This window comes from Cricetulus griseus, chromosome 3 (assembly GCF_003668045.3).
Source record: "Cricetulus griseus strain 17A/GY chromosome 3, alternate assembly CriGri-PICRH-1.0, whole genome shotgun sequence".
NCBI classification, from domain to species: Eukaryota; Metazoa; Chordata; class Mammalia; order Rodentia; family Cricetidae; genus Cricetulus; species Cricetulus griseus.
The window spans coordinates 72881212-72892750 of NC_048596.1; the positions used below are offsets into that span (position 1 = coordinate 72881212).

General features: G+C 50.7%; 2 protein-coding genes across 2 annotated transcripts; both read left to right on the forward strand.

Moving 5' to 3' along the window:
• The first annotated feature begins 1120 nt into the window (after positions 1-1120).
• On the forward strand, positions 1121-3312 carry Vkorc1 (vitamin K epoxide reductase complex subunit 1). Its single transcript, NM_001265617.2, has 3 exons — positions 1121-1295; positions 2081-2190; positions 3109-3312. The coding sequence occupies exons 1-3, from the start codon at positions 1123-1125 to the stop codon at positions 3309-3311; spliced, it is 486 nt and encodes a 161-aa protein (NP_001252546.1). The 5' UTR covers positions 1121-1122; the 3' UTR covers position 3312.
• A 2794-nt stretch (positions 3313-6106) lies between these two features.
• On the forward strand, positions 6107-11530 carry Prss53 (serine protease 53). Its single transcript, XM_035442193.1, has 10 exons — positions 6107-6371; positions 7522-7542; positions 7662-7824; positions 8276-8541; positions 8659-8813; positions 8947-9166; positions 9825-9975; positions 10054-10295; positions 10380-10525; positions 10722-11530. Exons 1-10 carry the CDS (start codon positions 6314-6316, stop codon positions 11001-11003), a joined length of 1704 nt encoding a protein of 567 aa, XP_035298084.1. The 5' UTR covers positions 6107-6313; the 3' UTR covers positions 11004-11530.
• The last annotated feature ends 9 nt before the right edge of the window (positions 11531-11539 follow it).

Consider the following 11539-nt stretch of genomic DNA (forward strand, 5'->3'; position numbering starts at 1 on the left):
TTACAGTCCTGACTGTTCTAGAACTCATTTTGCAGATCAGGCTGGCCTCAACACGAATAAAATGAAACACCAGGGTGCCCACTTTGATCCTATGCAGCATTAATTCCCTTTTTGTCTTACAGCCTAACATAGTCACTAGTTCTAAGAATCTTTGGAAACTGACGTTTGTGCCCAGCACATTCTCTGAAATAAAAGTAGTAGATGTGAGAAGGAGCAGCCAAGGAGGAGGGCAGCTGTCAAGGAAGAAATAGGTACTTTAAAGCAGCAATTAATACCACTTGGAGGTCAAACCATTGGGCATAACGTCCTGGTCCTGCTTGCAACTAGGTGTTAGGGGAATGTTCTGGGGTAGCTAGTTTATTATGTGATAAGGAAGACGGGAAATATAAAATCTTCCCAAATCTTACAGTAAGATAGAAAGGTAGAGGGAGCTAGTGAAGGAACTCCATGCAAGTGGGAAGGGTGGAATATCTGTAAAGGTGAAATAATATCAGAGGAAGTGTTGCGTTGATTCAGGCTCGGGTTTTGCCAAGAGGGCACCACAACGGTAGCAAGGTCTGGGAAACCTCCAGCAGTGTGGCCAAGATAACGGGATTTATTGTGAGGGGAAGGGCCCGCTCTGCCCACAAGGGGCGCTGGTGAGGCGCGAGGGACGGCTGGCGGCTACCTGGAAGCTCAGGTCACAGCCCAATGGCATCTGAAACAATTTCAGGGGAAATGCTTCCTGAGTCGCATCACAGTTCTCGCTGGATTCCACTAGTCCGTTAATCTCTAGACATGCCAAATGCATAAAACAGGGCTTGGCATAGAGAACACGCTAAGCACCGTTCTATTAATAGTAGCTTTACCACTCTAGAGACTCCATTCCCCTTGATGTCTTGCAGCCTCTCCGACTACGATTCCCATCATGCCTAGCAGCTGCCGTACCAAGAATTCCCCAGGTCCCTTAATCCAGTTTACCAGCCCAGCATTCCCAGCTGTCGTGCCTAAAAACAACCAATTGGATAGGAGAATGGCAGCCGAGGCGGGTCAACCTTCGGGGCGGAGGGGCGTGGCCATATGAGGCCCCGCCCCCGCCCCGTGGCGGGTCCTTCCCTCCGGCTCCTGGTCTGGGCCGCCAACATGGGCACCACCTGGAGGAGCCCGGGACGCAGGCGCCTGGCACTCTGCCTCGCTGGCTTAGCGCTCTCGCTGTACGCGCTGCACGTGAAGGCGGCGCGCGCCCGAGACGAGGATTACCGCGCTCTCTGCGACGTGGGCACGGCCATCAGCTGTTCACGCGTCTTCTCCTCTCGGTGCGTGCGGAAATGGAAAGCATGGGGTCCTTGAAGGCCAGGTGTACCTGACGGCCAGGTTGCCGGATGATTTTGGAGTCTGGGATCGCAGTGTCCGCAGAACGGACACTTTGAGAGTGGACTGCCCCAGGAGTTTTTGGTGGGTAATCGGACGTGCACAGAGGCTGGACCACTCAGAAGATACTGCTGTTTGAACGCATTCTGAAGATGCCAGTGAATAACTGATTGGAAAACTGGAGGAAGCAGGGCAGACCTCAATGGCACAAAGCGGGAGGAGGTGGTGGAGCATCGCTCTGCTCAGGGACAAAGGTGGCTCACTCTGGTTGTGCTGGAGGACCGGATGTTAGTGGGTGGCGAGGGAACTGTAGCCATGTAAGTCCAAAGCAAATAGATTGTGCTCCAGGTGTCCCAGTGTGGTCACCATAAAGGACGATCAAGATGAAAAAATTAAGAAAAAAACCGTATTTTTGAGTTTGTGGGGTGGCACTGCTTGCCACTATATGCATGTGGAAATCGGAGGTGGTTCCCTCCTATTTTGTGAGTCTTGGGGATTCAACCCAGTTGACAGGCTTGGCAGCAGGCACTTTTATTTGCTGAGCCATCTCACCAGCTCCTGAAGTTACAGATGGTCTGTGATGACAAGCCAGGATAGAGCCAGTGACATACCAGGTCACTGACCTTTGAATTCTTAGTGGGTGGAGAGTGTTGCTAATCGATTTTCCAGGATAAAACCCAAGAGGCACTAGGCTGACCACACTTAACCAGGGTTCTTTCACTCCCACCAGGTGGGGCAAGGGCTTTGGGCTGGTGGAACATGTGCTAGGATCTGACAGCGTCCTCAACCAATCCAACAGCATATTTGGGTGCATCTTCTACACCATACAGCTGTTGTTAGGTGAGTGGCTTTGTCCCTTCATGACCTGTCTTCCCTAATTCAGATCAGCCCCACCCCATGCCTTGGTGACCCAGACAGTTGACAGTCAGCTGCTAATCACTGAGCAACCTGGTCACAAGGAGACAAAACAGGAGGACACCAGCATCCTAGTTAGTTCAGGAAGCCAGAGGCTGAAACCCCCCCCCCCAGGATTTCCCAGCATCTCAATTCTTTTTTCTTTTTATTTGGTTTTGTGTTTTGGTTTGGCTTGGTTTTTCGAGGCAGAGTTTCTCTGTAGCTGTGGAGCCTGTCCTGGAACTTGCTCTGGAGACCAGGCTGCCTGGAACTCACGGAGATCCGCCTGTTTCTGCCTCTCTAGTGCTGGGATTAAAGGCATGTGCCAACAATGCCTAGCTTCTTGGGTTTTTGTTTCTTGTTTTTTTTTTTTTTTTGGAAACAGGGTTTCTCTGTGAAACAGTCCTAGCTGTCCTAAAACTCCCTCTGTAGATCAGGCTGGCCTTGAACTCACAGAGATTTGCCTGCCTCTGCCTCCCTGAGTGCTGGTACTAAATGCGTACTCTACCACACCTAACTGGTTTTTGTTTTTTGGGGTTTTGTTTGAAACAAGGTCTCATGCATTCCAGGTTGACCTTGAACTGCTGAATCTCCTGTCTCCATCTCCCAAGTGCTGAGATTATAGGCATAAACATCCAGTTTAAAAATGCTTTTTGAGGGGACTCCAAAGGTGACTTGTATTTCACCGAATATAGACTTTAGCAGGAGTACTTACTGTTTGGGTCCCAAGGATTATTGAACAGATAAGGCCCATCAGATCCTATCTTAGAGAACTTTTACCAGATGCATGTGCCATCCGTCTGTCACTGGGGAGGCATGGCAGAGTTCTAGATGTACCATTATTGATCCTGTCTTGTTTTACAGGTTGCTTGAGGGGACGCTGGGCCTCTCTCCTACTGGTACTGAGTTCCCTGGTGTCCTTCGCCGGTTCTGTCTACCTGGCCTGGATCCTGTTCTTTGTGCTCTATGACTTCTGCATTGTCTGCATTACCACCTATGCCATCAATGTGGGCTTGATGTTGCTTAATTTCCAGGAGGTGCCAGAACACAAGGCCAAAAGGCCCTGAGGTCCCTCCTCATGCTAAGCTAATGTAACCTGCTTTGCCTTGGCACATGAGCCTTGCCCAAGAGGGTCATGTGTGGGTCCCTAGAAGGCCCTGTTCCCTTCATTCCAGTCCCCCTCCATAACCACACACAGGACAATGACCAGATGTGCCTCTAAGTGCTGTTCCCAAGGGCTGCTTTCTGCTCTTGGCTAAAGAGAATGGTTTTAAACAATAAATTTTCCTAAGTTGGTCGAGTCTGAAGCGTATGTCTGCTGGGGACCCTTTGGGGTGTTGGTCTTTCCCTGTTATTGCCTTCTCTGAAACTGGGATGAGTCAGAATGGAGGGCCTGTCCGGGAGGGTGGCTGCATCATCACCAGCATGTGTCGTCAGCAAAATCTGGCACATTGGCCCCCGCATCCAGGAAACAAGCTAGCGCCTGCTGCCTACGGATCAGACCTCCTGTTGTAGGAGGGCCTGCCACACACCTGGAGGGTGAGCTTGCTTGGAACTTCTTTAAAATTTATTTATTTATTTTTTTATGTGTACTGGTGTTTTGCCTGCCTATATGTCTGTGAGAGGATGCCGGCTCCTCTGGAACTGGAGGTCCAGGCAATTGTGATCTGCCATGTGGATGCTGGAAATTAAACCCAGGTTCTCTGGGAGAGCAGCCAGTGCTCTTAACCACTGAGCCATCTCTCTAGCCCTGCTTGGAAATGTCTTCTATAATCCAACTTGAACCCCTGCAACTACCTCACCTATCATCCCAAGCCCGTCTTAACACCTGCATAGGACCAGGCTAAGATTCTCTTTCTGTTTTTCCTAATATACACTAAGGACTTGACATCCCAAGCACTGTCTAAGAACCTGTGATATAGCCGGGCAGTGGTGGCACACTCATTTAATCCCAACACTAGGGAGGCAGAGGCAGGCTGATCTCTGTGAGTTCGAGACCAGCCTGGTCTACAAGAGCTAGTTCCAGGACAGCCTCCAAAGCCACAGAGAACCCTATCTCGGGGGAAAAAAAAAAAAGAACCTGTGATAGTAAATTTATTCCTCGATTGTAGGAGATAGTCACTACTACTGTTTGTCTATTAGTGAGGCAGGTTAGGTAGAGAAGCTGCTGTGCCTGAGGTGACATGTCTAATACTGGGGAAGAGTTGGGGAGGGAAATCTCAGACTAACAACACATCCCACAATTCACATTGTAGGGCTTTGCACATGCTAGCCAAGTGCTCTACCACTGAGCTGTTATGTAGCCTGTCTCATAATCTGAGCTGCTTGGCTCACATCTGCTCTAAACTCCGCTCACAGTTGCCTCTGTATTGGGGTCAGGGTTCCTGAATGGTGGAACTAGCCTAAGTGAAGAGTTGGAAGGTTCTAACCTCCATCCTAGCATTTGCAAGAAAGGAAAGCAACACTTTGCTGACAAGGCAGCAGGCCAGAGAGAGGTTGGCACGAGACCCACCCCTTCACACACAGCCCTGTACATGTTCTCTGAAGCAAACCTAGGGAGGTGTATGAAACCTGCCTGGCCTTAGCCTGAGGGAGACAGGGAAGCTGCAAGGGGAATCGATGGAGTCTGCCACTGCTCCGAAGGTGAAGCAGAAGTAACTGGACTAGCAGTCAGAAGTCAACACTTTGAGATTGGTTGATTGGTTTTTGAGACAGGGTCTTGCTCTATAGCCCAGGCTGGCCCTGGACACAGTAGGTAAATCAGGCTAACCTTAAAGTCAAAATTCTGCCTCAGCCTCCAGGTACTAGGATTACAGATGTATATCACAATGCTGGACTTTTAAGAATTAAAAAAGCTGGGCGGTGGTGGCACTCGCCTTTAATCCCAGCACTCAGAAGGCAGAGGCAGGTGGATCTCTGAGTTCGAGACCAGCCTGGTCTACAGAGCGAGTGCCAGGATAGGCTCCAAAGCTACACAGAGAAATCCTGTCTTGAAAAAACAAAACAAAACAAAACAAAACCAAAAAAGAAAAAGAAAAAAATGATTTTATGTGTATGAGTATTTGCCTGCTTGTGTGTCTGCACGCCACATATGTATGTACCTGGTGCATGAAGAGAGGAGAAGAGAGTGTTGGAGCCCCTGGAGCTGAAGTTACAGGAGGTTGTCAGCTGCTGTGTGGATTTGGAAATGGAACCCAGGTCCTCCAGAAACAGCAGCCAGTGAAGAAACCAAAGAGCCAACCCTCCAAGCCCCTAAGCATTTTAAAATATTGTTTATTTATTTATTTATTTGTTTGTTTTAGAGAGAAAGTGTGTGTGTGTGTGTGTGTGTGTGTGTGTGTGTGTAAGTGCATGTTGAATGCCATGACATGTGTGTAGAGTTCAGCTTGCAGGAACCCTTTTTCCACCATCTGGGGCCCAGGATCATACTCAGGTCATTTGGCTTGTGGCAAGTGTCGTTGTGCTAGCCCCCTAACTATTTTTTGTTTAAGGGCCTGGTGAAATGGATCACTAAGTAAAGGTACTTACTTGGTGAGTTCAAACTCTGGGATCCAAATTTTCACAGGTTTCTCTCTCTTTGAAATAAATTGATAAAACAATAATAAAAGACATTCCTTCCAGTCCACTTGATGAAACAAATTTAATTATTTGTTGTTGTTTTGTCTTTGTTTTCAAGATTGGAACTCGCCTTGTAGACCAGGCTGGCCTTGAACTCACAGAGATCCGCCTGCCTTTGCTTCCCCAGTGCTGGGATTAAAGGCATGTGCCATCACCACCCAGCTAAAATTTTTTACTATTATTCTGTGCATATAAGTGTTTTGCCTGCATGTATGTCTATGCACCACATATGTGCCTGGTGACTTGGGAGGGCAGAAGACGGTGTCAGATCTCCTAGAAGTGGAGTTACAGAAACCCAGAGAGGGGTAAGGACCACACAACCACTTGGCTCCCTTCTAGCCCAGGAAAAGTAACACCTGACTCTTAGATGATTGGGGGCGGAGCAGGGGTGGAGCCAAGGAGACCCAGGTAGCCTCTCTGAGAACAAGAACACTGAGTGGCCTGAAGCAGCATGAGGCAGAGCTGGGGACCCGGGCTGCTTATTGTGGGAGCTGTGGTCATGATAGAGGGTAAGTCACTCAAGTAGACTGAAATTTGGTATGTAAGGGATCCTGAGGGGCTATAGTCTCCCTGTGGATGTTCTTGGCTAGGTGTGTTGTGTGAATGTGTGGGGGTGTTGTGGGAGTGAGAGGAGGTAACAGCCTGCTGTCACAGCACTTTGAAAGGACCTGTGTCAATACTTTTAATCCTTACAGTAGTTCTTTGAAGTAGATACTTTGAGGTAGGTTCCTATCTTGGTGGGGAGACTGAAGTACAGAAAAGCTAAGCGATGTGCTTGAGACTACAGTCTGTACCCGAGTTAGGGAGGAGCTGAGATCACCGTGTCTGTAGATGGCAATCTCACATGTGTGTATTTTGCCCCATCTGATACTCTACACGCAGAGTGACCTCAAGTATGCTCTGGCCCCACTCACTTGGAGCTGGCATACTAACTTTGCTTCAGAAGTGCAGTAGGCCTATTTGGTTGAGCCTGATGGGTTACAGGCAGGGCAGGGACCCTCTGGAAAGGTCGGCCTCCAGAAAGGTAGTTTGATTCATGAGCACAGGGGTGGAGTGAGTCTCACTTGGGGCCTCCTTCACTTTGGACATGACACAAGCCTCTAATCTACCCTCTTAGGCTTCCACAGCTGAAGGGACAATTAAGCTAATGTCCTTCACATACACAGGCCACCTCCCTGACTCAGTGATGGGGGCAGGAGTTAGGGGTTCAGAAGCCTGGAGGGCTGGCCTGCTCCCAAGGTAAATCTCAGGCCTTGCCTCTTGGGCCCAGGAGTGCTGAGCACAGCTGAGAGAATTAATGACTGCATACTCTGAATGGGCTCCAATAAAAGCTGCTTTTCAGCCTCATATAAATATTTTCATTCTGGGAGGGGCTGGTAAGGTAGCCAGTCATAGATAAGGACCCAAGCCTGTCCTTCAACTCATCTCCTCCACCAAGCCTGGGTCTGGCAGTTAAGGCACCTCCACATCTTTTTTGGGGGGGGTGTTGAGACAGAGTTTCTCTGTGGCTTTGGAGGCTGTCCTGGAACTAGCTCTGTAGACCGGGCTGGTCTCGAACTCACAGAGATCCGCCTGCCTCTGCCTACCGAGTGCTGGGATTAAAGGTGTGCGCCACCACCACTGGGCACACCTCCACATCTTGTGTCTTTTTCTTTCTAGGTCTTCAAGCAGCTCAGCGTGGTGAGCGGTGGGGACAGGCGACCTGGGCTGTACTCATGGATAATGGAGGGGGAATGGCATTGTGTGGTCCCGAGGTCAGGACAGTGTCTGCAGTTAGCATGACTCACCCTTCTCTACAGCATGTGGGCAGCGTGGCCCTGGCCCTCCGGAGCCTCAGGAAGGCAACACGTTACCTGGTGAATGGCCATGGCAGGCCAGTGTGAGGCGACAGGGGGTTCACATCTGCAGTGGCTCCTTGGTGGCAGACGCCTGGGTCCTCACAGCTGCTCATTGCTTTGAAAAGTGAGTCACACTTTGGGTCAGTCTTTCAGTTTGAGGGTGGGTTTGTCTCTGTACTTCCCTCACAAGACTGTTTTACCTCTAGAATAATGAAGTATCATTTATGGAGAATGCTGTGTAGCTGACATGTTACCAGCTGAACTTTAGCAATCTCTCATGGTAGATGCTTTCTTCAGAAAGAAGTAAATGGGCCTGGCAGTGGTGGCTCACACCTTTAATCCCAGCACTCAGAAGGCAGAGGTAGGCAGGTCTCTGTGAGTTTAAGGCCGGCCTGGTCTACAGAGTTACACAGAAAAACCCTGTCTTCAAAAAAAAAAAGTCCCAGAGGACTAAATGGAAACTGAGAGGCGGGAACTGTGCTGAAAGCTGTGTGCTGTGTCTGCTCATCTCTCCCATGCCTGTGCTGTTCACTAAGTTGTCATGTTCCCACTGGGCCTTGCCCTTCTCCTTTCAGGGTGGCCACAACAGAACTGAGCTCCTGGTCTGTGGTCCTAGGATCTCTGAAGCAAGAAGGGCTGAGCCCGGGGGCTGAGGAGGTGGGAGTTGCTGCCCTGCAGGTGCCCAAGGCATATAATCACTATAGCCAGGGATCAGACCTGGCCCTGCTCCAGCTCACTCATCCCATAGCCCATACAACCCTCTGCTTGCCCCAATCCACCCATCATTTCCCCTTTGGAGCTTCTTGCTGGGCCACTGGCTGGGACCAGAACACCAGTGATGGTAAGTATTGTCCTAGCCAGAAGTCTATAGAGGCACTCTGTTGCCCAGGCCCAGCTATACTAGGTCCCAAGTCCCATTGCTTCCCAGAGCTAAACTCAGTTTTATCCCCTTTGGCAGTTTCCAGGACCCTACGGAATCTGCGTCTTCGTCTCATCAGCCGCCCTACCTGTAACTGTCTCTACAATCGGTTGCACCAGCGGCTGCTGGCCAGCCCAGCAAGACCTGGAATGTTGTGTGGGGGTGCACAGCCCGGGGTACAGGGACCATGCCAGGTCTGATGAGTACAGGGGAAAAGGGAGGGCCTAATCTTGGGCTAAGGGCTCACAGAGAAGGGTGACAGGGTTACAGTCACAAGGCATCTGGTCAGGGCCAGGGCTCAAGTGACTCCCTTTGCCTTGTTTTCAGGGAGATTCTGGGGGACCTGTGATGTGTCGTGAGCCTGATGGACACTGGGTCCAGGTTGGGATTGTTAGCTTCACATCAAAATGTGCCCAAGAGGACACTCCTGTGCTGCTGACTGACATGGCTACTCACAGTTCATGGCTGCAAGCCCACCTTCATGGGGCAGCTTTCTTGGTACAAGACCCAGGAATTGTGGAGAGCAGTGATGAGAACAGCTGTGTAGGTAGGTCTGAGCGTGGGTATTGGAAGCGGGATGTATGGGGACACCCAGGACACATGAAGGATTCCTGGGCAGTGGGTAGAAGCCACAAGGAAGCAAACCAGCTCAGACACTGAGTCTAGACACTGCCAACAGAGAACTAGGTTTGTTAAGGCCCCCTTTAGCTCCTGGGATAGAAACAGCCCTCTGGGGCCAGGAAGATTTACAGCCTTGGGTATGAGTGTCTCTGAAATCTGGCTGGTTTCAGGGGGAAAGCTGCAAGTTTCCAGGCAGAAATCCAGGGAGGCGAGACAGGGCAGTGACTGCAATGCAAATTGCATGCAAAGTCATTCCGGGGAAGGAAGCTAGGTTCTTATAACAGCACGAACAAGCTAGGAATTTTAGGGTTGGTCCAGGCTTGGGGAAGTGCAGGTGGGTGGGGGAGTGGGGCAGAGACCTTCCAGGTAGGGCTGGCATGGATTACTGTCAGACATCAGCATGCATATTGGCTCTGAATCCAAGTGGGCTACCTGGTTTTGGTTACAGAGCTAGGTTAATCTATAGGTTAGTTAGCTCGAGAGTCAAGTGAGAAGAGGGTACTGGAAAGACCTGCTGACATACAGAAGCACTCAGCACTCAGTGACCATTTAACAAACTGGGTGATGTAATTCACCTATTTCAGCATGTGGCTCCTTGAGGACTGGAGGCCCGCAGGCAGGAGCCCTGTCTCAGTGGCCCTGGGATGCCAGGCTGAAGCACCATGGGAAGCTGGCTTGTGGTGGAGCCCTGGTATCAGAAGTGGTGGTGCTAACTGCTGCTCACTGCTTTATTGGGTGAGCCTTACGTCTCTCTCCTTTGGGCCCCTTGCCCAAGCTCTGTCACTCAGTGCTATCAACTCTGCCTCTCAACAGTCGCCAAACCCTAGAGGAATGGAGTGTAGATCTGGGGACTGGACCAGAGGAACGGGGCCTGAAACAACTCATTCTGCATGGAGCCTACACCCACCCAGAGGGTGGATATGATGTGGCCCTCCTGCTGCTGGCTCAGCCTGTGACATTAGGCCCTGGCCTGAGACCCCTTTGCTTGCCCTATGCTGACCACCAGCTGCCTGATGGTGAACATGGCTGGGTTCTGGGGCTGACTCAAGGAGCAGGTACATAGTAATGGGGACCCTGGCAGTTGGCCATTGGACTTGCAGGCAACTGAGGCATCTAGCCTCATCCTTTGCTTTTTATAGGCAACAGCTACCTCCAGACAGTACCTGTGACAGTCCTGGGGCAAATGGCCTGTAGCCGACAGCATGCAGCCCCTGGGAGCACAGGCATTCCCATTCTGCCAGGGATGGTATGCACCACTGTTGTGGGTGAGCTGCCTCAATGTGTGGTGAGTTCGAATTCCTGACCCTAACCCAGCAGACCCCTGGCATTCTCATACCTTCCTATCAAGCTTGGCTGCTAGCCCTGCTTTCTCACCTGAAACTAAACCCTGGTACCAGCTGCCCCCAAACACCCGGCCTATAGCCCCCAAGCTCCTCCCAAATGGTGCAGGAAGTTACCAAGTATAACCTTCTCTCTAACAGGGCCTATCTGGGGCACCACTCATCCATGAGGTCAGGGGTACATGGTTCCTGGCTGGACTGCACAGCTTTGGAGACACCTGCCAAGGACCTTCCAGGCCTGCAGTCTTCGCAGCACTCTCTGCTTATGAGGACTGGGTCAGCAATCTAGACTGGCAGGTCTATTTCGCTGAGAAGCCAGAGCCCGAGGCTGAGCCTGGAAGCTGTCTGGTCAACTCAAGTATGTGTCGCTATTCACTCTTCCTCTCCAGCCCTGGCTCCCATCTAGAGAAAACACTATTATGACTCATCTCTAGCTGTCCAGGGTGTGGAGTACAGCAACAGACAGACCCACATGGACTTTAGGCAGCAGGGGTCTCAGCTTCTTGGTCTTCAGGTCTCCCATACACCACAGGGGCAAAGATGATGGATCTTGCTTCTTCAAGGGTACTAAGAGAGCTATAGGGATGGGGCCAAATTAACTTCCCTCCTCTCCTTGACAGGCCAGCCAGTCAGTTGTTGACTGGTGACTCTAGTTTACTCACAAGATGCCAGAAAAGCCAGGCAACTCCCACGTCAGCACCCAATGCTACGCTTTGCTCCTGCCCTTCCCTGTCCTGTCCTGTGGTTCCCAGTCCTGAGGCAGGTCCAACAGCTGTCTGGCTGGGAGTGAGCCTGCCCGGGGAAGCTTTCCATGAGGGCCATAACCCCACCCCCAAGCTCTGCTTCCCAACAGAGATGTCTCCAGTGTCCCTAAACAATTCTTCAGATACAACCACACCAACAGCTGTTGTGAAAAAAAAAAAAAAAAAAAAAAGTGGTTTTTTTGGGGGGAGGGGAGC